The sequence below is a fragment of the Drosophila navojoa genome, chromosome 2 (genome assembly GCF_054131105.1).
Source record: "Drosophila navojoa isolate 15081-1374.11 chromosome 2, UAZ_NAV_1.0, whole genome shotgun sequence".
Taxonomy (NCBI): domain Eukaryota; kingdom Metazoa; phylum Arthropoda; class Insecta; order Diptera; family Drosophilidae; genus Drosophila; species Drosophila navojoa.
In genome coordinates this window covers 2,154,108-2,177,953 of record NC_142890.1, presented here as the reverse complement: position 1 = coordinate 2,177,953, position 23,846 = coordinate 2,154,108, and the positions used below count along the sequence as shown (strand labels likewise).

General features: G+C 42.4%; 10 protein-coding genes across 13 annotated transcripts; 4 read left to right on the top strand and 6 right to left on the bottom strand.

Moving 5' to 3' along the window:
* The first annotated feature begins 17 nt into the window (after nucleotides 1-17).
* ncd (non-claret disjunctional) lies at nucleotides 18-2,821 on the top strand. Its single transcript, XM_018112053.3, has 4 exons — nucleotides 18-132; nucleotides 192-701; nucleotides 768-1,447; nucleotides 1,505-2,821. Exons 2-4 carry the CDS (start codon nucleotides 509-511, stop codon nucleotides 2,732-2,734), a joined length of 2,103 nt encoding a protein of 700 aa, XP_017967542.1. The 5' UTR covers nucleotides 18-132; nucleotides 192-508; the 3' UTR covers nucleotides 2,735-2,821.
* Nucleotides 2,768-4,028, bottom strand: LOC108659228 (3'(2'),5'-bisphosphate nucleotidase 1). Its single transcript, XM_018112060.3, has 2 exons — nucleotides 3,522-4,028; nucleotides 2,768-3,467 (listed from the first exon to the last, which is right to left on the bottom strand). Exons 1-2 carry the CDS (start codon nucleotides 3,898-3,900, stop codon nucleotides 2,920-2,922), a joined length of 927 nt encoding a protein of 308 aa, XP_017967549.1. The 5' UTR covers nucleotides 3,901-4,028; the 3' UTR covers nucleotides 2,768-2,919.
* Nucleotides 4,029-4,194: 166 nt separating this feature from the next.
* Etfb (Electron transfer flavoprotein beta subunit) lies at nucleotides 4,195-5,510 on the top strand. Of its 3 annotated transcripts, none has more exons than XM_089259506.1 (4): nucleotides 4,195-4,334; nucleotides 4,399-4,452; nucleotides 4,572-5,302; nucleotides 5,375-5,510. In XM_089259506.1, exons 1-3 carry the CDS (start codon nucleotides 4,209-4,211, stop codon nucleotides 5,280-5,282), a joined length of 891 nt encoding a protein of 296 aa, XP_089115632.1. In that variant the 5' UTR covers nucleotides 4,195-4,208; the 3' UTR covers nucleotides 5,283-5,302; nucleotides 5,375-5,510. The 3 variants fall into 3 exon arrangements, with proteins under 3 accessions (XP_089115632.1, XP_017967552.2, XP_017967551.2); XM_018112063.3 differs by having other exon boundaries at nucleotides 5,357-5,510; XM_018112062.3 differs by having other exon boundaries at nucleotides 4,572-5,510.
* Nucleotides 5,511-6,208: 698 nt separating this feature from the next.
* Drice (Death related ICE-like caspase) lies at nucleotides 6,209-7,909 on the bottom strand. Its single transcript, XM_018112058.3, has one exon. It carries the CDS (start codon nucleotides 7,651-7,653, stop codon nucleotides 6,619-6,621), a length of 1,035 nt encoding a protein of 344 aa, XP_017967547.1. The 5' UTR covers nucleotides 7,654-7,909; the 3' UTR covers nucleotides 6,209-6,618.
* An 898-nt stretch (nucleotides 7,910-8,807) lies between these two features.
* St2 (Sulfotransferase 2) lies at nucleotides 8,808-10,039 on the bottom strand. The gene is made up of 2 exons (XM_030391139.2): nucleotides 9,496-10,039; nucleotides 8,808-9,430 (listed from the first exon to the last, which is right to left on the bottom strand). Exons 1-2 carry the CDS (start codon nucleotides 9,828-9,830, stop codon nucleotides 8,815-8,817), a joined length of 951 nt encoding a protein of 316 aa, XP_030246999.1. The 5' UTR covers nucleotides 9,831-10,039; the 3' UTR covers nucleotides 8,808-8,814.
* A 1,192-nt stretch (nucleotides 10,040-11,231) lies between these two features.
* LOC108660289 (uncharacterized) lies at nucleotides 11,232-14,584 on the bottom strand. Its single transcript, XM_018113634.3, has 5 exons — nucleotides 13,444-14,584; nucleotides 13,174-13,322; nucleotides 11,960-12,239; nucleotides 11,524-11,808; nucleotides 11,232-11,441 (listed from the first exon to the last, which is right to left on the bottom strand). Exons 1-5 carry the CDS (start codon nucleotides 14,251-14,253, stop codon nucleotides 11,361-11,363), a joined length of 1,605 nt encoding a protein of 534 aa, XP_017969123.1. The 5' UTR covers nucleotides 14,254-14,584; the 3' UTR covers nucleotides 11,232-11,360.
* Nucleotides 14,585-15,208: 624 nt separating this feature from the next.
* LOC108660290 (RCC1 domain-containing protein 1) lies at nucleotides 15,209-19,186 on the top strand. The gene is made up of 5 exons (XM_018113635.3): nucleotides 15,209-15,343; nucleotides 17,716-17,938; nucleotides 18,011-18,515; nucleotides 18,573-18,648; nucleotides 18,729-19,186. Exons 2-5 carry the CDS (start codon nucleotides 17,842-17,844, stop codon nucleotides 19,155-19,157), a joined length of 1,107 nt encoding a protein of 368 aa, XP_017969124.1. The 5' UTR covers nucleotides 15,209-15,343; nucleotides 17,716-17,841; the 3' UTR covers nucleotides 19,158-19,186.
* LOC108660291 (ADP-ribosylation factor-like protein 3) lies at nucleotides 15,466-16,376 on the bottom strand. Its single transcript, XM_018113636.3, has 4 exons — nucleotides 16,189-16,376; nucleotides 15,994-16,134; nucleotides 15,699-15,935; nucleotides 15,466-15,632 (listed from the first exon to the last, which is right to left on the bottom strand). Exons 1-4 carry the CDS (start codon nucleotides 16,312-16,314, stop codon nucleotides 15,498-15,500), a joined length of 639 nt encoding a protein of 212 aa, XP_017969125.1. The 5' UTR covers nucleotides 16,315-16,376; the 3' UTR covers nucleotides 15,466-15,497.
* dnd (dead end) lies at nucleotides 16,457-17,728 on the bottom strand. 2 transcript variants are annotated; one of them, XM_018113639.3, is made up of 4 exons: nucleotides 17,588-17,728; nucleotides 17,086-17,214; nucleotides 16,894-17,025; nucleotides 16,457-16,829 (listed from the first exon to the last, which is right to left on the bottom strand). In XM_018113639.3, the coding sequence occupies exons 1-4, from the start codon at nucleotides 17,588-17,590 to the stop codon at nucleotides 16,554-16,556; spliced, it is 540 nt and encodes a 179-aa protein (XP_017969128.1). In that variant the 5' UTR covers nucleotides 17,591-17,728; the 3' UTR covers nucleotides 16,457-16,553. The 2 variants fall into 2 exon arrangements, with proteins under 2 accessions (XP_017969128.1, XP_017969127.1); XM_018113638.2 differs by having other exon boundaries at nucleotides 16,894-17,214.
* Nucleotides 19,187-19,452: 266 nt separating the features above from the next.
* LOC108660293 (uncharacterized) lies at nucleotides 19,453-20,257 on the top strand. Its single transcript, XM_089265517.1, has 2 exons — nucleotides 19,453-19,598; nucleotides 19,657-20,257. The coding sequence occupies exons 1-2, from the start codon at nucleotides 19,594-19,596 to the stop codon at nucleotides 19,907-19,909; spliced, it is 258 nt and encodes an 85-aa protein (XP_089121643.1). The 5' UTR covers nucleotides 19,453-19,593; the 3' UTR covers nucleotides 19,910-20,257.
* Nucleotides 20,258-23,846: the final 3,589 nt, after the last annotated feature.

The following is a 23,846-nucleotide window of genomic DNA, read 5'->3' as shown; positions in this document are numbered from 1 at the left end:
TTGATTTGTTAAGAAACCAGAATGACTAGCCTGCCGTTAATATCATACTATACACAGTTTTAAAATTTATATTGTTATCGATTTGTCATAATTCGTTTTTAAACTTTTAATTGTAAATCCTTGCGTTTTAAGGTAAATAACTGCATAATAGGTTAATTAATGTTGCTTTATGCTATCTATTTATTTTTAAGGTTCCTTTTTTTGAATAATACATTAATGAAGGGAATATCATGACTCAATAATTGCAAAAATTATCAAGTGCTGTAGGCAAAAAGCCTACAAAATATAAAACCGCCTTCGAAAAAATCAAATCTAAACAGTGCTAGAAAACGCCAAATCGAGAAAAAACTAACTGGACACTGATTACTCTTGATACCAATATCGATACATCTATGCAGCCCTACATCCAAAATTAACGGCGCGAATGTAAAATTGGCGTCGCTTGGATTTGCGGATCGCCGAATTGGACTTCTTGAAAAACAATTTACGTAAATAGGACAAAACTAAAATGGAATCACGTTTACCTAAGCCTACGGGTCTAAAGCGTCCCATGCCGTCAATTAAACAAATATTACCCACTGATCGTATAAAAGCGGCTACAAATGCGAATTCCACATACAGTGGATCCACAACAATTCAGCCGCTAACGAGAGACTTGCAAAACATCATACCGCAGACATTGAAGCGACAAGGACACGGAGGTAAGTCTTTATATTTTTGTTATTCCTTATTTCATTATTTGACTTTAAATCATATCGAACACACAGTTCGAGCCGCTTCGCCCGATCCAGTGAAATCGACGAGTGCGACGAACCGGGCGAAATTGCGACGCAGTCGTTCGGCTTGTGATATAAGCGAGATGCGGCAGAATCTGAAGCGGAACGGTATGCCCAATCTGCCAACTATACCAACGAAATTCCCCCGACGTGCTGCAGGACCACCAACGACAACGACGAGTCAGACCACTGCGGCTCGTACGGTTCGCGCCGGATCTGCACCAGTTAAACGCCCTGTTGCAGGGTCGGCGCCTGCACCGGCTAGCGTCACAACGTCTCAGCGTCCATTGCCTCGCACTGCAGCAGCGACAGCGACGACTAACAAATCGAAATCCTCTGCAAGCGCTGCTGGTGGCGCCGCATCTGCACCCAAGCGCATTGCTCCTTATGACTTTAAAGCGCGTTTTCACGACTTGCTGGAGAAGCACAAGGCGCTCAAAACAAAATATGAGAAGCAAGTAGATGACATGGGCGAACTGGAATCATTGCCCATGCAACTGGAAGAGACGCAAGCCAAGCTAATTGAAACGGAATCAACGCTTAAGCATGCGCAAACGGATAACGAGTGTCTGCAGCGCCAGGTGAAGCAGCAGACGGAGAAAATTGAGATGATAACCAGCACATTGGGTGAAACACGACTGGAGTTGCAAGAACTTAAAGTTACGCATCAGGTAAGCCAACAGAGCTAATGCATGGCAGAGCACGGGATTACATATACTGTATTACAGGATATTAAATCTGAGCATGAGTTCCTCTCCACTGAGGTCCAGCATCTGCGTAGGCGAAATGAGGAGCTCATACGAAGCAATGAACAGTTGGCAGCCGAACTGAATACGTGCAGGGAGCAACTATTCCAGTCGAACATCGAGCGCAAGGAACTGCACAACGTCGTCATGGATTTGCGCGGCAATATAAGAGTCTTCTGCCGAGTGCGTCCGCCGCTAGAATCTGAAGCGGGCCGTTTGATGTGCAATTGGATATACCATGACGAGGCGACAGTGGAGCTGCAGAGCTTAGATGCCCAGGCCAAGAGCAAGATGGGCCAACAGATATTCAATTTCGATCAGGTCTTTCATCCCAATTCGAATCAAATTCATATTTTCGAAATGGTTGCTCCACTGATTCAGTCAGCACTCGACGGCTACAATATATGCATCTTTGCCTACGGCCAGACGGGCAGTGGAAAGACGTACACGATGGATGGTGTGCCAGACAATGTGGGCGTTATACCACGCACAGTCGACCTACTCTTTGACTCCATTAGAAACTATCGTAATTTGGGCTGGGAATATGTTATAAAGGCGACATTTTTGGAAATCTACAATGAAGTGCTGTACGATCTGCTGAGCAATGATCAAAAGGAAATGGAAATCCGGATGGCCAAGAATTGCAACAAGAATGAGATCTATGTATCGAACATAACGGAGGAAACGGTTACAGATCCCAATCACTTGCGCCAGCTGATGGAGTTGGCCAAAATGAATCGTGCCACAGCATCCACAGTGGGCAACGAGCGCTCGTCGCGCTCCCATGCGGTCACCAAGCTGGAACTGATCGGCCACCATGCTGAGAAACAGGAGACGTCTATAGGATCAATCAACTTAGTCGATTTGGCCGGCTCGGAATCGCCAAAGACCAGCATCCGAATGACCGAAACCAAAAACATAAATCGTTCGCTCTCCGAACTGACGAATGTGATTTTGGCGCTGCTCCAAAAACAGGATCACATACCGTATCGTAACTCAAAGCTGACACATTTGTTGATGCCGGCATTGGGTGGTAATTCCAAGACCCTCATGTTTATCAATGTCTCACCATTCCAGGATTGCTTTCAGGAATCTGTAAAATCGCTGCGCTTTGCCGCCTCCGTCAACTCCTGCAAAGTGGCTAAGGCCAAGCGCAATCGGTTCGTTAACAATTCCAACAACAGCTCCATCAACAGCAGTTCCGAAAAGTAAAACTGTCGATTCACGTTCACGATTATAATAATTATTTGTATATCTTGTACTTTTTTAATAATTGATAAAGCATTATCCAAATTTTTACTTCTCTCTCACTGTTATTACTTAATTTATAATTGTATGTGCTTAGTGCAAAAACAAAAACAAAATACAAAGCAAAAATAAAGAAATTCTATAACGGATTACGTTTGTTTAGTACCTACGGCTTGTCGTACTTCTAGCGGGATCTTCTCCACCAGCTCTTGGTGATTGTTGCCAACGCTGGCAAGCACTCCCCGTCCATTGACATGCTCCACATTCTCATGGTACTCGTAGTGCTCGCCATTGATGTTAGTTAGGGTTCCACCACTGGCCTCTAGCACAGCTTCCGGTGCACAAGTGTCCCATTTCTTGCAACCGGGCGTGGCAAAGACATAAGCGTGTGCCTTGCCCTCGAGCAGCTGCAACACTTTGAAGCCAGCGCCGCCCACCTTTAGCACTTTGCTGGCATTGAATACATCCACTGCCTTTTGATGCAGTGCATTCGAGTGCGAGCGGGTGGTTGTAATAATAAATTCATTTGCCGGCGGTTTGACAGCCGTAAATCCGCCAGTGCCCAAGCCTTTGAGACCCCAAATGGTACGGCCCAGCTCGCCGCTGGATTGTTTATAAAATGGCTGGTGAATAATGCCACCCACAGCTGAGTTCTTTACGGCTATGCCAATGAGCACCGTCACATGCTCCACAAATCCTATAATATAATCTGTTTTGAGATTGAATTTGGTTTCATTGTTCGAGTGTATACCTTGTGTATACTCAGCAGTGCCATCTAAGGGATCAACCCATATGACAAAGTCCTCCGGTTGTGCATCCCTCCAATCCGCCGGGCAGTCTTGCCTGAGGAATGTTTCATCCAGTTCGCTCACCAACCATTCATCGCATACATTCAAATCGGAGCCACCCTCCTCACCGATAATCTTTATGCTAGGAAATTTCTTTGCCAACGATGCAATGATGCATCGTTGTGCCGAACGGTCGGCTTCTGTCTGCGGATCATTCTTGCCCTTATCCACGATTCCGAGATCGCCCTGCTTGAGGACATCACGTATGATTACGCCAGCCCGTTTGGCCGTGTTAATGGACAATGCCATTATTCGCATAATAAGCGGAGCGTTTGTGGTCATCTTTTTAAGTCTTGAATTGTGTTGTATATGGAATGATAGCTCCTCCGAAATACTCTGTGCTTCACACTTTCACTTTAATTTATGCTAAAAAAAAATTTGGCCAAACAGCTGTTAAGCTGCGCGCTCAAGCAGGGTACGCAACGCATATGCCACGCAAAAATCAGCAAGCAAACAACCTTCTTCTATGTTGCACATTTTATTTTGCAATATAAATAAATATATTTATATATTTTTCATATAAATGATCAATGATAATATAGCAAATATATCTTTTAGTCTCAATAATTGCGACCAGTATACCATCTTTAATGATCAGCTTGATGTTTAACAGTGTGGCCACGCCATTCTGGGAGTGGCAACGCTGCGTCGAATACAACCTTTGGACCCCCAACCACCCCCTCTCATATTTAACAATATCTGCTGTTGCTCGGAAGGTAAATTAACATAGAGCACGATTAATAAAATTACATATATAATTATTGATTTCTAATTTCTTAGAAAATGGCTCGTGTTTTGGTTGGTGTAAAGCGTGTGATCGACTATGCCGTTAAGGTAAGTAAATTTAGTATGGAGCTCCGTTAGGTTCTTCCTCTTATCACTTGTTGCGCTTCGTTTTGCGTAATCGTTTTTATTATTCTTAATTAAATGTCTTTCGATTGGGACTTGCCTAGGTGCGCGTGAAGCCGGAGAAAAATGGCGTTGTTACTCAAGGTGTTAAGCACTCCATGAATCCCTTCGACGAGATCGCCGTCGAGGAGGCCGTCAAGATGAAGGAGAAGAAGCTGGCCTCTGAGGTGATTGCTGTCTCTGTGGGTCCCACGCAATCGCAAGAGGTCATCCGCACTGCCTTGGCCATGGGCGCAGATCGTGGCGTGCACGTTGAGGTGCCAGCCGCCGAATACGATCTGTTGCAGCCGATTCATGTGTCCAAAATACTTGCCAAGCTGGCACTGGACGAGAAGGCCGACTTGGTTATATTGGGCAAGCAGGCAATTGATGATGATGCCAATCAGACGGCACAGATGACCGCCGCCGTGTTGGACTGGCCCCAGGGCACATTCTGCAACAAGGTGGAGAAGACGGATGCGGGCCTAACGATTGCCCGTGAAATTGACGGCGGCTTGGAGACCATCAAAACCAAATTGCCAGCGGTGCTGAGCGCGGATTTGCGCTTGAATACGCCACGTTATGCCACGTTACCTAACATCATGAAGGCCAAGAAGAAGCCACTGAAGAAGGTGACGCCCAAAGATCTGGGCGTTGATACTACGCCACGCATTGAGATTATATCTGTTGAGGATCCACCAGTGCGCCAAGCGGGCGCCGTCGTTGCCGACGTGGATGCTCTGGTGGCCAAGCTAAAGGCTGGCGGTCACATCTAAGCGAGCAACCTATCAAAATTGTGAGCTAAATTCTACGTTCTATTTGATTTTGAATTTAAATTACTTTCTATCAGAAACGTGCATTTATCTAGCCTCTAACGATTGATGTGCCGATTGAGAGAGCCAACGTCCCCATAGTGCTTTAAGTCAAATTCAATGTTTTTTTATTTTTGGAATCTGTCGTGTCAAGCCTTAACGAATAAATTGAAGTGATGCTAACATAAAAAACGACTGTGACTGTGAAATACCCTGTATTCCGTACCATTTTTCTGTCAACCTGTCGCTATGCATGCATACATACATATGTATATATGTACATATATTAATAGAAAAACACACACACTCATACATACTCACGCACGTCGCTTTGCTGCGCATTTTACTCCGTGGATACGATTCCTAATTTCAAAGTGAAATGTGATGTTGAATATTAATTAAATTAAATGTGTATACATATGTATATATACAAGCTTTAGTGTTAATCTTAAAAGTAAACTATTTCACAGCTTGCCAATTTAGTTGCTTTTGAGATGTGCGAAAATAGCAAGTTCAAATATTGAAGTTCGATACGTTTTATCTGTTTGTTATCGATGTTTTGAAACTATTTTGACTTGCGCTTGCAATTAAAGGACATACATACATACATATTTATGTTAATTGACATGGTTGTTGAGCCTGTTCAAGAATAATTCTACACATACCTGCATATATTACTAAAATATCATATCATGTGCGACCATTCACAATAGATGTTCAAGGTGCCACGAGGTCGTCCACTGGCCAATTTTGTCACATATCCGTCAATTCCTTTTCAGCGAACGTGGCTCAACTTGACGCACCTAAATCGGTACAATTTCCTTCACTTGCGGTCGTGCACGTTCCTAAATGGTGTGATTCGAGTTACAAGCAAAGCAAAGGCCAATTGATTTAATTTAAAATACTTTATTTAGCAAATCAAACTAATTGTTCTTTGTTTTGTCATTCTAACATTATTTGGAGTATTTATAAAAGTATAAAAAATGTGTGTAAAAATTTAGAGATTATATTTTGCGCTTAACAATATTAAGAGATATAAATTGTTATATAATTATATATGTATGTATATATATATAAAGTATGACGGACAATAGACACATAGCATAAAGACATGGCAGGAGCTGGCATAGGAAAATTGCTCTAAATAGGATCTTTAAAAATGGTGTAAAAAATTGCAAAAATTTTCGTGTTTTTTTTTCGAGGTCTTATCATATCCAACTTTTGTTTGTTTGTTTTTGTATCACACTGCTTCACTCAGCAGCAGCTCAGATTAGTCAGCTGTAGTATTTATAGTAAATAATTAATTGCGTCCAGCCGGTGACTTTTCCTTATCGCTGAACAGCAAAATACGCGTTAGCATCGTTGTGATGCAGGGTATTTGCTTTTGCTGGTGCATCTCTGGAGTATCCGGTGTGCAGGACTCGAAATCGACAGCGACACGCTGGCAGACGAAGGTCAGGAGGGTGAGAATGTCCATACGCTTGCCATTGGCGGCCAGCTCGGCGCAGAGGCTCTGCATGAACCAACTGCCACGAGTGGTATTCCGCCACGAGTAGAATCCCGGTATGGTGGAGTAGGCGATCAGGAAATCGGCATGGATGGGAATCTTGTAGCTCATGGAGGAATCGCCATCCGTCTCGGTGCGACCACGTTGCATGGTGACGCCCGTATCCAGACGGTCACCCTGGCAGGCCTGAATAAAGAACAACTTGGGCTTGCCCGCCAGTGTGGGGCAGTGATTGGCAGTGAAGTGACTCCAGATGTTGTCCAGCTTGTATTGCGTATCCTTGGCATAGATATATCCCATTTCACCATGCGAGAGTATTGCCACCAATATGCAATCGTTATGCGTGTGATCCTGTGACGCGGCATACTTAATGGTGCTCATAATCTCCTGATAGCGATAATCTTTGTACACACTGACATCAAAATCCAGCTGCTTGAGCACTCGAGACAGGTTCTCGCAGTCCACATTTGTACCCGCACGCGACTTCAAGGTGGGCACATCGAAGTGCTCGTGATTGAAGATGATGGCCATGCCGCGATTCTTGTGCCGCATATTGTACTCGGCAGCATGTCGTTCAGTCACCATTTTGGCCACATGCTTGTGATAGCCAGATGAACTGTAGCCATTCGAGGCCAGCTGACCGATGGCTCCGCTACCAAAGTGGCTTTGCTTATAAGCTGTTGAGGTCGATGTACTGGTGCTGCTCGTGCCCACGGAGCCAAAGGCATCGGTTAAGTCGTCTGTATTGGTGGCGGCCTCGATGCGTATGCCTACCTGATCGGTGGACTCGATTTCGTTGTTGCTGCTGCTATTGTTGTTGGCGGCCATTGTGAAAAATTACCCTGTGAATATTTCTTGTTTTTTTTCTTTTTCTTTTTTGATGAGTCACACTACACGGGTATTGTTGCCCAGGCAAACAGTTAATTGCTGAGATTATTTAACAATGCTTTCTTTTGGCATACAAATGTATTTTAACTGCGAACACTTGTTGTTATAACAAAGAAATGCGATGCAAAACTGCAGCGCTGCAGTAGTTTGTCTAGTATGTTGCGCTCTCTTTGTTTGTTTTATGTTATGGTTTTCGCAAACTTAACATGGCGCTGTTCTGTTAATAACAGCATGCAGTATTTTTACCGGTAAATCTCGCTGACTTTGTTCAAAATGCAATTCGCTTCAGTTAGGTTAGTAACAAATGATAAGTGTTTTATTTACATATTTACATTTATTTTCGACCAAGAAATTTAACAAAACAAATAAATTCAATGCTGCTGTTTAGCAGCCCAGCTTACTCAATAACAGAGTGGTGAATTGCAAAATGCAACTCGCTCGCTCTTAAATGCGAAATGTGCAATGCCAGAATGCTTGCAAATATGAAGGTGCATAAGCATGTAAAGCGACTGAGAAACGAACGAAAATTAAAACACTAAATCATTTGGTGACTGAAATATTGATTAAAACAAATAATTTGTCAAACACCATATTTTATTTGTTTTAAATATGAATGTATTCAATATAATTGTATAAAATTAGATAAACATAATAGTTTGTATATAATATATATGAATTAGATATTACGAATTCAATAAGTTAAATAATATGAATAGCTGAAATATACCACTAACCAATTTAACCATGTTGTCTGGTTAGTGATAATACTCAAATTGCTTAACTTTTCTTATAAAGCTCAACCCGCGCTCAAGCAGCTTGATTTTGTGACGTCATAGCGTTTACAGACAAGAGTTGTGTTTACAGCTGAGTTCGCTTACAGCTGCTTTGTGGTGAAAATAACTTATCAGATCAATGTAAATACATAGATTCAGATGGCAGCAAACGTAAAAACTTGAAATCCAGTATACCCGCTATATGTATGTATATATGTACATTTTCATGTATACAAATGTATGTATATGTAAGTGAAAAAAGGTGCCATTTAAACTAGCGTTGAGTACCATACCATAAGTATGTACATATGTATGTATCTGTATTGGCTTAATCGTAGTCGAATTTTAAGCCGCTTCCCCTTAAATGTTGCTCGGACCAGGAATCAAAACGTTCCGATATTTCATTGGTCATGTGATTCCGCCAGTCGCCGACCTTGCCCTTGCGTATGAACTTTGTCTCCTGCTGCGGAATCAACTTCTCCATATTGATGGCCCCATTGCTTTGCATGCTGTCAAACTTCAGATGCTGGCAGATGCTCTTCATGTTCTCCTCATTGAGCAGCTCCGATACATTGAGGAATTGAGCACACCGGCTTATCACGGCGGGCAGGTCACGCACCATATCCTCGTACTTGATAAACAAAACGTTCTCATCGAAGCTGCGCTTCCAGAAGGGCAGCACATGCTTCCAATACGAGCCCATGGGCGTGTGCCCGCCCAGAAAGAGCTCCACGAATTGCTCAAAGTCTCCATTGATGCCATGGAGCAGCTTGCAGTAGTGATAGTAGGATACACACAGATCCTTCGGATTGCGAGCAGTGTACACAATTTTGGGTTTGACCGTGTCCAACTGCGAGGGCAGCAGCTGCCAGGAGAGATGCGAACGTGCATAGCGTGGGCGGGGCAGATTCTTAACCAGCTCCACGGTGTTGCCAAAGGCATCGCTGTGGGAGACTTAAAGCTATACCTGTATTCCTGTAAGAAGTGGTGATGGATCTCTTATACGTACGACACCCACTGATGATGATCCGCGCTGAACAGGGCGGACAGCTCGATCAAGGGTGCGCGCATGCGCAAATCCTGCTTGGCCGCCTCGTAGTCCAGCTGATGCCCCAGCAGCCAGATCATCTCCTGCGCCCATGTCGAACCGGTGCGAGGGTACGACACCATCCAAACATCATCCTTGTAGATGGGCAAGTCGCGTATGGACTCGCCCATTTCGATATACTTGCGTGGTATTATTAGCTGATCGGGCAGCACCTCCACGAAGCAATCCTGCACTGGAAACACGGCGTTCGTGCGACGCACTATATCCGCATCCAATTCCCGGTAGGTGAGCTGCATGATGGCGTTGCTACCGTTTCTTTGCACCTTCAGCCAACGACTGGCTGCAACAGCCAAGTGGAAAGTCAGCCCAAGCGTGCGGTGAAAGTGAGGCTAACGGGAATCCATCTAAGTTTTCCGCAGCATGAACTTGTTTTTGCACCAACCGAAAAACAAAAACCGGTTCGCTGCCATCGCGAATTTTAGCTGCAGCAGTTCAAATTGTTAGCCAAGTGCTCACCGCTCACCGCTCACCGCTCACCGCTCAATGCTTAAAGCTCAATGTCTAATGTCCCGGCACAAATCCGTCCAAGTTGGTTTACCCCACGCCCATTATCTGGCGTTTTGTTGGGGTTGTTTACGGCTTAATTTGGTACTATACTATGTACGTATGATGTTTCAAAGAGACATGGAATAGAGCTAGCTAGGCACTTATCCAGTTAGGGTTAATTATTTAAGTTGTCGTTAAAGTACCTGAAATTAACTATATTGCAGTTCAAGCAACTTTTATCAAACCAGTTTTATCAGCTTTGATTTTATAGCAAACAGATTTGTATGTATGGCTCCCACCCACATTAGTCGGGGTTGGTTTTGGTTAATTTGGTATCCGATACTTATGGTATTACGTAGAGGTTAATGATTTTCAATTGTCGTTAAAATGCCCAGAATTATCTTTATTGTAGTTTAAGTAGCTTGAATCGTGCCACTTTTATCTGCTTCAAAAGAAGAGTTAATTATATAGGCGGGCAAGCAGACCTATTTAATCTGTTTAAAGTCTTAAATGATTTGCTGTTCAATGAACTTAGCAATGGATACACAATATACTAAGTCACTTTCATGAATGAGTATACAAAGAATAGATGAGTGTAAAGAATTTTTCAATAAAAGAACTTGAAGATATACATATATTCACTATGCATATAGAAACTATAAAAATAATTTTTAAAATCTAAACATATTTTAATGATAAAAAAATTAGTATGTATATAGAAATAAAAATTAGTATGTATATAAATACTTTTTTTTTTTAATATGTTAAATTATTTATTTAAAAATTATAAAAATTTTATACTTCTATTAATAGATCCATAAGTAGGTTATATATGAAATCTCCCGCATATAATTAATATTTAATTTACATTACATATGATAAGCTATACATATGAATATAAAATGAATACAAAAATTAAATATACATTGTTAAAAATTATTATTATTTAAATTTGCATATTCGATTTTTATATAAGAATTAGATTATTTGAAAATACTTAGATTTTATTATTAATTTAATAAAATATTTTACTTTTTGTAATATGAATATGTTTTTTAAAGAGTAATTTGATCTATTATTCAAATATAAATTACCTCGTTACCTTGAAACTTGATTATTTACATCCTCAACCAAGACATACATCATACGACTTCCAGTTACATTAAGATTTATTGCCGTTCGTAATACTATTTACATTGAGAAATCATTTAATCATTTCAATTACATCTATATCATTCTAATAAGCACGCTTAGCAGTCGTCGTTGGTAGTTTGGGGCAACTACAACTCGTTGTGCACGTATTCTGTGGTCACCTTGGCCTCGCCCTCGTGGAAGCCGTTGCAGTCGACGGGATATTTAGCCTGGAGGGGTGAGGTGAGCGAAACAAATACCAAATATATAACGGTAACAACAATTGTAATGGCTATAGAGACGGATGCTCACCTCGCAATTATATGGCGCATTGATTACACCGAACAGCGTCCAGAATGGTGTACCGGTTTCAGTGCTAATGAAGATCGCGGCACCCATGCTGCCGATCTTAACGATTTTCGGACTAACGCCGGCTATGAGACCGCCGGCTGTTGTCTTCGTCGATTTCTTCGATTCCTGCTGCTGTTGCTGTTCGAGAGCGGCTGCATTTAGCTCACAAAGCACATAGCGATCGCATTGCGGCGACTTGGAGATGAATCTGTAGGCGCGATGGACTTTTAGCACCGGTTCGATAACCTGTTTTCGTGCGTTTATCGAGCAATCGTAGAAACAGAAGAAAAATGGGAAAAGAGAAAATTTGTTGTAGCGTAATTAATTGCATTTGTGCTATCTGCTTGGCTTTGATTCGTTTTCTGTTTTCCAATTCGGTTCTGTGGCATGAACTTACCTCTAGGTTGAGCGTATCCGTCAATCGATCGCTGATCTCGGTGGCATTGAACTGCAGCAGACCACGTGCTTGGCCCAGTTTGAGCAGCTCCTTGGCATAGCCAACAGCGGGCTTCACGTATTGACGCGAATCAATTTTCACATTCAAATGGTGTTTGGCCACGTGGTTTAAGAGATTCGAAATGGTTTCGCTGGGGCGTGCCGGATCGAAATAGGTCTGCTTGGGATAACCTTGAGACTTCAATAGACCGTTAAACATGATTTGCGCCGTCTGGAAGTATCTGTGGAAAGTGCAAAAAGCAATAAGATAAAAAATGAAAAAAGAAAAGGAAAATCAAATAGTTGCTCATATAATGCTGACGCAGCATTATTCGAGTGAAAGGGCCGCTAGAAAGTGGAAGTTATTATTGTTGTCTAATAACAATGATGATCATAATAATGACGATGCTGTTGATGATAATATGCTGATGATAAGCGGGGGCGTGTATAATTAATATAATTGCCAAAAATTTTGCATTTTTATTCAGTCTTGAGTCAGCTTGACCCAAATACTCGCGGCTCGGCGCTTTTTCAAGTATTTACTTTGCCTTTGGCCCACTTCCTCATCCAAACAGGTTTTGCCAACAGCAACAACAACAACCATGCATACTAAATGAACCGTTCTGGCATTCGTATGGTTTATTTGTATGCTTAATGATGCCATCGTCGTTGTAACTGTAACACACAACACACACACACACACACACTCGAAGACATGCAAGCCGACACACACTCGCACATATACACACATTCATGTACGCGTGCGCGCACACCCAAATCCGAAAAAGCGAAGCCTGCAATTGGATTTGGACTTGAATTCTCTCTTCTCCTCTTCTACATTCTCTTCTTCTTATTGTTGTTGACCAGTCAGATTAACAACCATGTTCTAAAAGCTGCCAGCACTAAAAAAGTGTGTCAAAAGGTAAGTGAGCGCGCAAGCGAGCTGGCTTCAAACATGTTCGATGCCAAACAGGTAGCAGCTAACGGTAATTCAACAGGCAGATACAACAACAGCAGCACGCAGCTGTTGCGTACTCGCCTTTGTATTGCAATTAGACGTAAGCATCGCTGAGAGTTAGAATCGTATCACATTAGGGTGCTAAACAGCTTAATACCGTTAAGACAGAGAATCGTGTTCCACAATTAACACGCATCGATCACCCGGCAAACGCTCACCTGAGATAGTTTTCCGGATTGGCTATATAGCTGGCCCAGTCAGCCAAATACAAAGTGGCCGATTTGATCCAGCGACGACGGAAGGATTGATTGTTCAGTGACTCGAACAGTTTATCGTAATCGACTTTGCCATCGCGACCCTTGAAGCCCTTTAAACAAATAGGAAATATACATATATCGATGAATAAGTAATCGATGTCATATTACAGCGCTCTCATTTGACCCTCGTTTTTTTCCGAGTAATAATAAAATTTGGAATATGTCACTTACCTTCATTATCTTGTTGACGCCCGACTTCTCGTACAGCGCATCCGCGAGCTCGGAGTTGGAGAAATGGTCCCACAGCACGTGCACATGCTCCAGGAATGGTGGCAGGACCCAGGCATGGCTCTTATGGCGCTCTTGTGTGTGCTGACCCTCGGGTCCGGCAAAGGAGCTGACTGCCTGCATGATTAGTGGCAGTAGATTCATGAAGCCATTCTCTGTCTCCGGTTCCTCCTCCTTGACGGCTCTCTTTTGCTTCTGATGTGGGAGAGTGGCGGGCTTTTCGGAAGCACCTTGGTTGCCCATAAAAGCAGATGCCACTTGCAGAATGGTGTCCAGGCCAATACCAGCGCCAGCACCGCCGCCGCCGCCGCCGCTGCTGCCACCGTTGCTGCGCTTCTGTGCATCGCCGGTATCCTCGTCATCGCCTTGGGTGAACATCTCTAGGACATTGCCAATGATGGAGGGATCGAAGCCACCGCCACCACCGCCTCCATTGTCGCCACGTGCATTGTTGGCCAGCATGCTGCCCAGGCCCGAAAGGATTTGCATGGCGGCTCCTCCACCGCCACCACCGCCTCCTCCAGCTTTGCCATTGGCCTGCATGAAGCTGCCGATTAGGGATGCCACTCCAGCCAACCCAGCGCCACCGCCGCCGGCCGCACCGCCTCCACCGCCGCCACCATTATTGGACAATGCCTCCTGTATAAAGACAGAGGCCATATCCAGCAATGGATTCGACTCCTCTTCGGCCATATGGCCAAACGGCTGTGCGCACAGCAACGCCAGCAGAAGCAGCGCTCGTTTCATATACATTTTGTTGCTTTATAATTTTTTCGGCAAGAACTTTCACAATCACACACTTGAGATACTTTTTTTTTTTGTATATATATTATTTCTTTTCTTGCTGGGCCAATTAAACAACAACAACAACAACACAACCGACGCTTCACTGACTTGAAAAATTGGTAGACAAAATCCCAAATCGTTTCTTATGCTGCTACAGTAAAATATGAATAAACATATACTATATATGTATATGTATATGTGTATGTAGGTATGCCCGTGTCCAAGCCCGTAGCGCAGCAAACACAGCCAACCCAGACGAAAACTTTCTTTCTTCTGTGCTTCGAAGTCAGTGTGTAACACTTCTTAAGTCGCTCGTCTGGGCCGATGCAACATGTTGCATTCGACCTCGAGCACAGCTGTGTTCGCTGTGCGCGCTCTCCTTTTGCTTTGATCACGCGCGCTCTCTCCATCTCACTCTGTCTCTCCTACTCTCTTTGGCCTTAAGCTTCTTCACGCCTGCGCCTTGTGTGTGCTGGGCCGTCCACGTCAGTTTGCTGCCCGCATAAACACGTACATGATGTGTGTGCGTGTGTGTGTATAATACTTTTTTGTGTAGAAATACTTTTGCGCTGTTCTATGGCAGTGTTGTTGGCTTTTAACTTTGTTTATATTTTCTACCCACTTTCTTTTTACACACACATTCTTAGTGTGTCGCTCTTCTCGCAGTGGCGTGGTCAAAGTCAATGCTTTAGCTTTATTTCTCTTTCGTTCTTTATGCTAAGTTAACGCACACACACACGCTTACCCTTGCGGAATAGAATTACATGACAACAATTCTAACGACATTTTCGAACTGTTATTAAAGCTCATCGAAGCTAAAAGCAAAAACAAATATACTAGATAGAGCTTTGCTGAGTCTATTACAAGTCAAGTTCAACATTTTTGTACATTTATTTGAATTGGGGTTTTAGCTACATTTCGTATTGTAATATTACAGCTGATTCAAGTTAACATTAAGATAATCTGTTTTTGTAAGAGTATTAAAATTTCGTTGTTGAGAACATCTTAAATCCAAAATAAATGTTGCAACATTAATTTTTAGTTATCGAAAGGAAATGTATTTAAACTCAGTATAAATTCTCTTCTTCTTGCCCAGATGTGTGCCATGGCCTATTTGTTGTCATTCTTCTTCGACCTGTAGTTGTTGTTGCTCGAATTGAATTCGAAATGAATAATAGATTATTCGATGTGTGCCAGTTACATAAATTTTATTAATCGTCCATGCCCCGTGGTCGACGATCCAACAAACATGTGGGCCCAAACAAAAAATAAGGAGTAAAAAACCTACTAAAAAGACTAGCTGGCCGCAGTTTCTTCAATCGCTCGTAGATCCAATCAACGGTGCTCTAAGGTGCAGAAACAGTTCAATATATATTTAATATATACTATATATTCTATAAATCTCCACTCACATCGATGCCCACACCTGCCAGTGAGGAGCATTCGTATATTTTCCAAGGACGATCCTCGATGCGATTCAGGCCTAGCAGCTCAACAATCATGGAGCCGGGCAGAGCACCAAAGGCATCCTGTTTATTGGCCAAAAGCAGCAGCGGCACATGCGAGAGTCGCTCATCCAGCAGAACCTCGCACAGCTCACAGCGTGCCTCACTCAGGCGAGATGCATCCGCGCTGTCGATAACAAAGATCTGCCAAGAATTATAATGAAGTGTATGGACTGGGCTAGGACTAGGATGTGCCACTTACCAATACATTGGCATCCTTATAGAATGTGTGCCACGACTTACGCTTTCTATACTGACCACTCAAATCACGCAAACAAACTTTCATTTTCTTAAATTTCAAATGCCTTTCTGTTAGGTCAACCGTCGGAGTAACCTGCTTGACCTACGTGTATAAATATAATAGATGATATGGTATCAAAGATCAGTTTGCTCTTACGGCATCATCGGTTTCCAGGCCGAGACGTGCCGCCAAGGTGCTCTTGCCCGCATTGTTGAGGCCCAGGATGAGCACATTGAACTCCGGCTTGGGCGCTTTGCGCAGTTTGCCCAGGAGCGTGGTCATAACTTTGTATAGCTTGGAAATTTATTTGATTGTTTTGTTTTTGTTTGTGTTTTTTTCAAGTGTTAGCCATATACGAGCTTCTAAGCTACTTAGATTTGTATACTACAAGGCTAAAACTTTTCAATCATAGAGTTTATGAGTTAATATTTAAGGACACTTTTAATTACGTTTTCTTTTCTAACAAAACAATATTCACATTTGCATTGATTTGAATTAAACATTTTCCTCTTCTGCTTAAATTATTTTTTCATATTCTTGCACACCCAATCCATGCCCTCCTTGATGCCAGTGCCATCGACAGCTGTGCAGGCTTTGATCTCCCAGCTGCGCTCCTCCAGACGCACCAGACCCAGCGCTTCGGCCACCTCGGAGGCACTCATGGCATTGGGCAGGTCCTGCTTGTTGGCAAAGACCAGCAGCGGCACTCTCTTCAATCGATTGTCCATGAGCATCTCGAAGAGCTCGCTGCCTGTTTCCGACAGACGTGCCCGATCCGTGCAGTCTATAACGTAGATCTGATTAGAGTAAAAAGAGCATTGTAGAGTAGCTGATGACTATCAGTTTCTTTGGCTTGGTTACCAAGACATCTGTGTTGGCAAAATAGTTCTTCCAATAGGGCCTAATCTTCCATTGACCGCCAATGTCCCAAACATTCAATTTGAAGCCGTCTGCTGCAACGGATTTGATGTTAAAACCGGCGGTAGGCGTCACCTGCGAATGATTGGAAAGTCTATTAGGAAAGCAAGAACGCATCTGTTCCATAATACTCACCGTTGTTATATCTTCGGAAGCGAGCTGTTTGAGAATTGTTGTCTTGCCTGCATTGTCCAAGCCGAGCAGCAAAATACGAGCCTCCTTCTCTGGATTGGGTCGCAGTTTGCGCAGCAGCGAAAGTAGACCCTATATACAAAAATATGTAAATAAAATGAATATTTAAAGAGTAAATGAATGAATGAATTTACTGCAGCTAAACATTATGAGCTAAACATTAAAGCTCTCACGTTTGAATCTCGTTTAACGGGCGCGCTTTATGCAAATCGATATTATCGCTTGAGCTATCGAGCTTTTACAGCTGGTCACACTTCTTCAGCAACAGCTGGCAATGAGCGTCAGTTATCGATATGCTCACATGCACAAGTTGCCATGACGACAACAAATAATAAACAAATTATAAATTGGATAATTTGAGGCGATTTAATAATATTACAAAAAACTACAATTATTCAAGCCTTTGTTTGCTCAACGATATGGAATGAGTGGGCGTACAACCTACCATTTTGATGAATAACAATAACAATACTGGCACGCTCAGCGACGATCGGTTAAATTAATTTGAACTCTAGCACTCGAATTTGAAAAACTGATTAAAAACCACCACCAAAATCGCCGACAACATTACAGGTGCAATGCTAGCTAGCAACTGAACAACGGTCGACCAAACACAATAGAGCAACAGAGCAGACGCAGGTAGCGCCCCGCTTCGAATCGAATCGCCCCGCTGCGCAAACGCTCTCCGAGAAGCGGAAGATGGGACGACGGTTGCTATTTACGGGCTTCAATGCATTTGGTCAGCACAATGCGAGCAACACGGAACGCACTTCCGGTCGAGTCAATGCCCTAACCGGTTCGTAAGTGTGCAACAAGTTGATACGTGCTCAAATTAAATGCTAATTTTGTATGTTTAAATCCTTGGTAGAAATCAGTCTGTCGGATGATAGCGATGGGAGAATAATACTTGCTCTGAGCTGGCGTTACACGGCTTATGCTGTGGGCAAGAAACTGTGGCTGCAAGGATTGCTAGCCGACAAGCCAGAAGAAACTTTGGAAGTGCAGGCAACTGAAGAGATTACAGCTTTGGCTGCTTGCGATGCCCATTGCTTGGTGTTGCTACAGAATGGCCAGTTATATAAGCTGCGAGCGGAGTTGAATGCTACACTGCAGGCCGTCAAATTAGAAGCACCTCCTGCAAAGCGAAACATATTTGGCCAGGCCAAGGAAGCCGAGGAAATCTCCATCACCCACATTGCCTGTGGCTCGCACATCAATGTGGCCATCAGTGCAGGGAATGCTGTGTACAGCATACCCAGTTGCCTTCATCGCTTTTCGCAGGGCTCGTGGCGAGTGCGGCAGCTGGAGTGTGGACACGAGCACGCGCTGCTACTGAACGGCAATGGCGATGTCTACAGTTGGGGCAACGGACTGTAAGATTTCACTATCGTTAATTTGACTAAGATTTAAGGCATTTGCATACTTCACAGACGTGGGCAACTGGGTCACGACAGTTTGGGCGTGGAGGAGCGTCCGCTTTTACTCGAGCCACTGGCGGGCATTAAGGTGAGCAAATAGACTCATGACTAATTTTGTCAGTATGTCAGTTTGTTATCTTCGTTATTCAACTAATGCCTATTTGCTAGATAACACACATTGCGGCCGGTGGCTGGCACAGTGCAGCTATCTCCGCATTTGGCGATCTCTATGTGTGGGGCTGGAATTGCAATGGACAGCTGGGCATGCGCGTCATGAAACCGGATGGGCTGCTTAAGGAGCCCACGGTCTATCCTTTGCCCCAATTGCAGGATTTGCCAGCATGCTGTGCAGCAGTTGAGGCAGAGGCTGATCTGTGTGCTCCTGTAAAGGCTTACGCAGGCTCACGGCACACGCTCATCCAGCGCCGTTGTGGTCGACTCTGGGCCAGTGGCTGGTGTGCACACGGACAACTTGGTCAGCAGCCGCCCAAATCGGCCTATTTGGATAGTTTTAATGCTATGCAGCAGCTGCCTAAGGATTGTGATTATACTGTAGTGTGTGGTCCTTGGTCCACTTTAATTGCCTTGTCTGAGTAAATGCAGCATATATTTTTGTATTTCTTATATGTGTTATTTATTTGCTTTTAATTTTTATATTCATTCACTTTTACTTTTTAAATGCGGCTTTCTAAAGCTGCTTGCTATACAACTCAGCGCAACTCATGCAGCTATCTCGCTCTGGCATGTGCTGTCTTAGCTAACACTTTAGCTAGGTCTCAAACCAGCTAAATAACGGCCTTTTGAAATCGTTCAAAAGCTGAAATTTAAATCAAAGATTTTTATCTATATTACATATATAAAGTATATAAATAAATATATGCTCAAACTGTTTACAAAAGCAGCCTTTTTACGAATTGGACGTAAGCATATACAAAATTTCATTGTACAAGTAACAAAAGGGAAAAAAGCCAACAAACATAATAAAGTCAGGGGAAGGCAGATTAATTAAAAGGCTGCTGCCCTAAGGCTGGACATGGCGTAAGTGTGTAAAGAAAGTGCTCTCTCCAAATCGAATTGATAATCGAATGGCAAACAGTCCCAGCATATTTTTTGTGCTGTTCTGGCGGATTGGAGTGCATCTGTTGTATCCCTATAGGTATACGAATCGCTCGATTCAGGATGCCCTGGGCGATGATTATCTGGTGTGGGTCTCTAGCGATCGCTCGCAGAACGAGCAAGTGGTCTACACGCTGTTGCGGCAGTCGCTCGAAAACTTTCTGATATTCATTCTGATCATGGAGGTTATGCATTTTATCCAGGTGGGACGCAATATGCGGTTAGTGGTGTGATGCGACGTCGCATCAACAAAATGAGTCAAATTTTTTAAAACATAATTTCTTTTCTGATATCTCACAGCAGTAAACCTCTCCGAGCCACACGAGTGTGGGGCATATCAATTTTTTGTTTCATTTCTATTTTTATTTCAATTTTGTTGTTGTTGTTCTGGTTGTATTTTGTCTTGGGATAGGTCCGAGGCCGATGTCCCACTGGTTGCCTCGCTGACACCGACGCTGGCGTTCTCGATGTCGTTGTCGTTGTCGTTGTGGCAGTCGCGCGTGTAATCAGTAAATTTTATTTTTAAAAATGTTATTAAACAATATTTGCTTTAGCAAAACTCTGGCACGCAGTGCAATCAACTTTTCAGCACTTGTAGATCGTCAGACGCCACGACTAAATCGCTCGCCTCTCTCTCTGTGTGTGTGTGTGTGTGTGTGTGTGTGGGTGTGGGTGTAATGTTGGGTTGGGTTGGGCATTTCTTGGAAACGGTGTGATAATTTTTTGTTATTGGAATTGCATGGTTTTTCGATTGGAGTTGTTTATTTATTCTAAGGAAGTGAAAAAAGAGTTTCCACACTCGGAATAATATTTATTATTTATATTTAAACTCAATGGATATATTTTAAAGATATATTAATATGTACATGTGCATATATATGAGAACAATATTAACCAAACATAGTCAGAAAAAAAGTTGCAGTTGGGCATGATCGACTGCTGAATACTCATTCACGTTGGGATTTTTAAATTGCCACGGCTCCAATGAACGTAGATATGCCTCCAGTAGTCGCATTGCGAAAACCCTGGCTCAGTAGACAGAAGAATAGAGAGACGGACAGAGAGACAGACGTTGCCCAAACTAATATACTCATTTCAATTTCGATAATGAATACGAAAGTCTCAAAACTATAGGATATCTTGTTATAACTGCTATATATCGGTTATATATACACAATCTGAATTTAAGTGGTTTCTATCATATCTAAATTAACTGTAATTCTTTGCTAAGACTTTAATACTCATTCTTCACTATCTCTCTATGCCTATCTCCAACTCGATGCATTGTATATCCTTCTCTCTCTCTCTCTCTCTCTCTATCTCACTCTCTCTCCTTCTAGCTGACTCTGTTCACCGAGTTCAACGGTTTTTTTTGCTGTTGCTTTATGTTATTTGCCAAATGAAAAAGTAAAAACAAATGTTTACCTTATAACGCACTCAGAGCTCTCTGCAGTTCTCTAGCGGCCAGACTGAGAATGCGGTCTGCAAATAGGCTTTGCTTTTGCTTTTGGGCTTTACATTTTTCTGGCTTTCTTCTTCTTTTTTTTTATGGGCGCCATTTTTGAGCAAACTTTGTTATCGGCGAAAAGAAGAAGAACTACTCGAAAGGCGGACAGTGTCATTTTTAGGCCGCTAAACGATTTGCTACCTGAAATCATGCCAAAGCTGGGCGGCAGCGGTGAGTGCGGGTGGGTCAGCGGGTGCGTGGTTGCTGGCGGTGGGTTCAAGCGCCTAGCTCAAGGCAAAAAACTGTTGATGGAGTTTCCGTTTTCAGCTGCTTTTTTATCAGAACCACTTGAAATAACCAAACAGCCAAGTGTAAAAAGTGCTAATTGTAGCACTCCCAGTGCTTAGGTCTCTCTATTCCTCTCTCTTTCTCTTTGTGAGTGTGTGTGTAGGTGCATGCGGTTTTCGTTACTCGAAAATTGTAATTCATGCGTGCCAGCAGACGCCAAAGTTTCAACAGAACTCAGTCAATCATAACCAAGAACAAGAGGAAGCAAGCAGTTTGAGTAAAGCCGAAATCTGAATACCCTTTGACTCTTATAGCCTATGTATATATTTTTTAAAGTTCAGAATGTCTTTTAACTAAAAGTTAAATATAAAATTCCATTATTTTTCCTTTAAATTTCTATGCTATATTTATTTTTGCATTTCAACTTTAAACTTGAAGACAAAGCTTATATATAGCATATCAGCTTAGATATAATATAATAAATAATCTGACAGTCTCTTTTATGATTCTATTCCAAATTTTTCTCCTCAGTTAGAATTTTGAGAAAAAAAACTTTCAATGTATATTTCAGAATATAGAAAAGAAGCTAAAGAAAACTCTCTTTTATATCTGATTTTTTCTACCAATATTTTTTTATAGTTAAGCCCCATACATATTGAGATGCATAGTCCTATTCCCCCTTTGAGAGGGTATTTAAAATTAGTAAAAAAACAAACAGCAGCCGCAAGAGCCGATCCCAGTTTTGTTTGCTGCGCCGTGCGGCAAGGCTGCAAGTGCGTGCTGCGCCGCATGCAACGCTGCACACACAGTGCACCCCCGCCGCCTGCTGCAGCAGCCACGCCCCTGGCGGGCTACTCCTTGGGCCATGTTCTGTGCTGTTTACCATGCGCTAAGTAGAAGCCTTCAACACATTTGGGCCCTATTCGCTGGCTGACCTACCTTGGCGCCCGGCCCATTTTACATTTTGGCGTGCATTGACCAGTCTCTCTCTCTCTCTCTCTCTCACTCTCCCTATCTCACTCTCCCTATCTCTCTCTCTCTCTCTCTCTAGGCACTGTCTCTGTCTCTGTCCCGCTTTTAACTAATCATCGCTGTGAATTTGCGCTAATGACTCCATAGCCCATGCCTCCAGCCACAGCTTACCATGCCATGCCATGCCATGCCACGCCATGCCATTCCGTGCTATCCCCTGCCATGCCATGTCTCTAGGTGGCTTGTAAACTCTTGCATTAAGTGCCAGGAGAAACGTGTTCATAAAACGTTTTGGCATCCCAAATGTACATGCATACATACATACATACATACATCTGTACATACATACTACACGATGTGAAAGAGTCATTTCTTGTCCCCCGACGTGCCATAAAAATTATGCATGAATGTATTTGCTTAATTTTACATACTCGCACAAGCGCTCCCATTCATATTGCTGCCCAAATAAAAACGTTGCCCTCGACTGGCCCAAAAAAAGGAGGAAACATAAACGAAATATAACAGAAAAAAGCTGGTAAGTACGCTGTGATTTCAGGCAACCGACTGCGAAATACTCGCTAGCGAAGAACTTTTGTTTCGCCTCTACCGGTAGAGCCATCTTTCGCTAGCAAACAAAAATCTTTAAATAGTAGTAGTAATCAAAGTAGTCAGAGTAATATTACTATTATTAGTAGAATAGTAGTAGATGTAATGGTAGTAGTAGAGGAAATTATAGTAGTAGTAGAAATAATAGTTGTAGTAGCATTAGAAAGTTGTATTAGAAATGATGATAGTAGTAAACAAAGTAGTCTGAGTAATAGTACTAATACTTGTAGAATAGTAGTAGAAGTAATGATAGTAGTAGTGGAAATTATAGTAGTAGTAGAAATAATAGTTGCAGTAGTAGAAAGTTGTAGTAGAAATGCTAGTAGTAGTAGAAATAATTGAAGATGTCGTAAGTTGCAGGAAGAAGAAAATAGTAGTAGGAATTATTAAGGGTAGTAGAAGTAATGGAAGTAGTAGTAATTTGTAGAAAGTAGGAAATAGTAGTAGGAATTATTAATGGTAGTAGAAATAATGGAAGTAGTAGTAAGTTGTAGGATGCACAAATAGTAGTAGAAATAATTGAAATAGTAGGAAGGTATAGTAGTAGTAGATATAAGAAGAGTAGTAGTAATAGTAGTAGTAGTAAAAGTCGCAACAAGATTAGTAGATTAGGACATTGTAGTACTAGTAGAAATAACAGCAATCGTAGTAGTAAGCTGTAATAGTAGTAGGTAATAGTAGCAATAATAATAGTAGGATAGTGGAATTAGGATATTGTAGTAGTAGTATAAGTAAGAGTATTAGCAGGAAACTATTGCAATAGTAGAAGTTACTAAATACTAGTTACAGGTATTGGAAAATAGTAGTAGAAAAAGTAGTAGAAGAAATGCGATTATTAGTAGGATACTATTGAAATA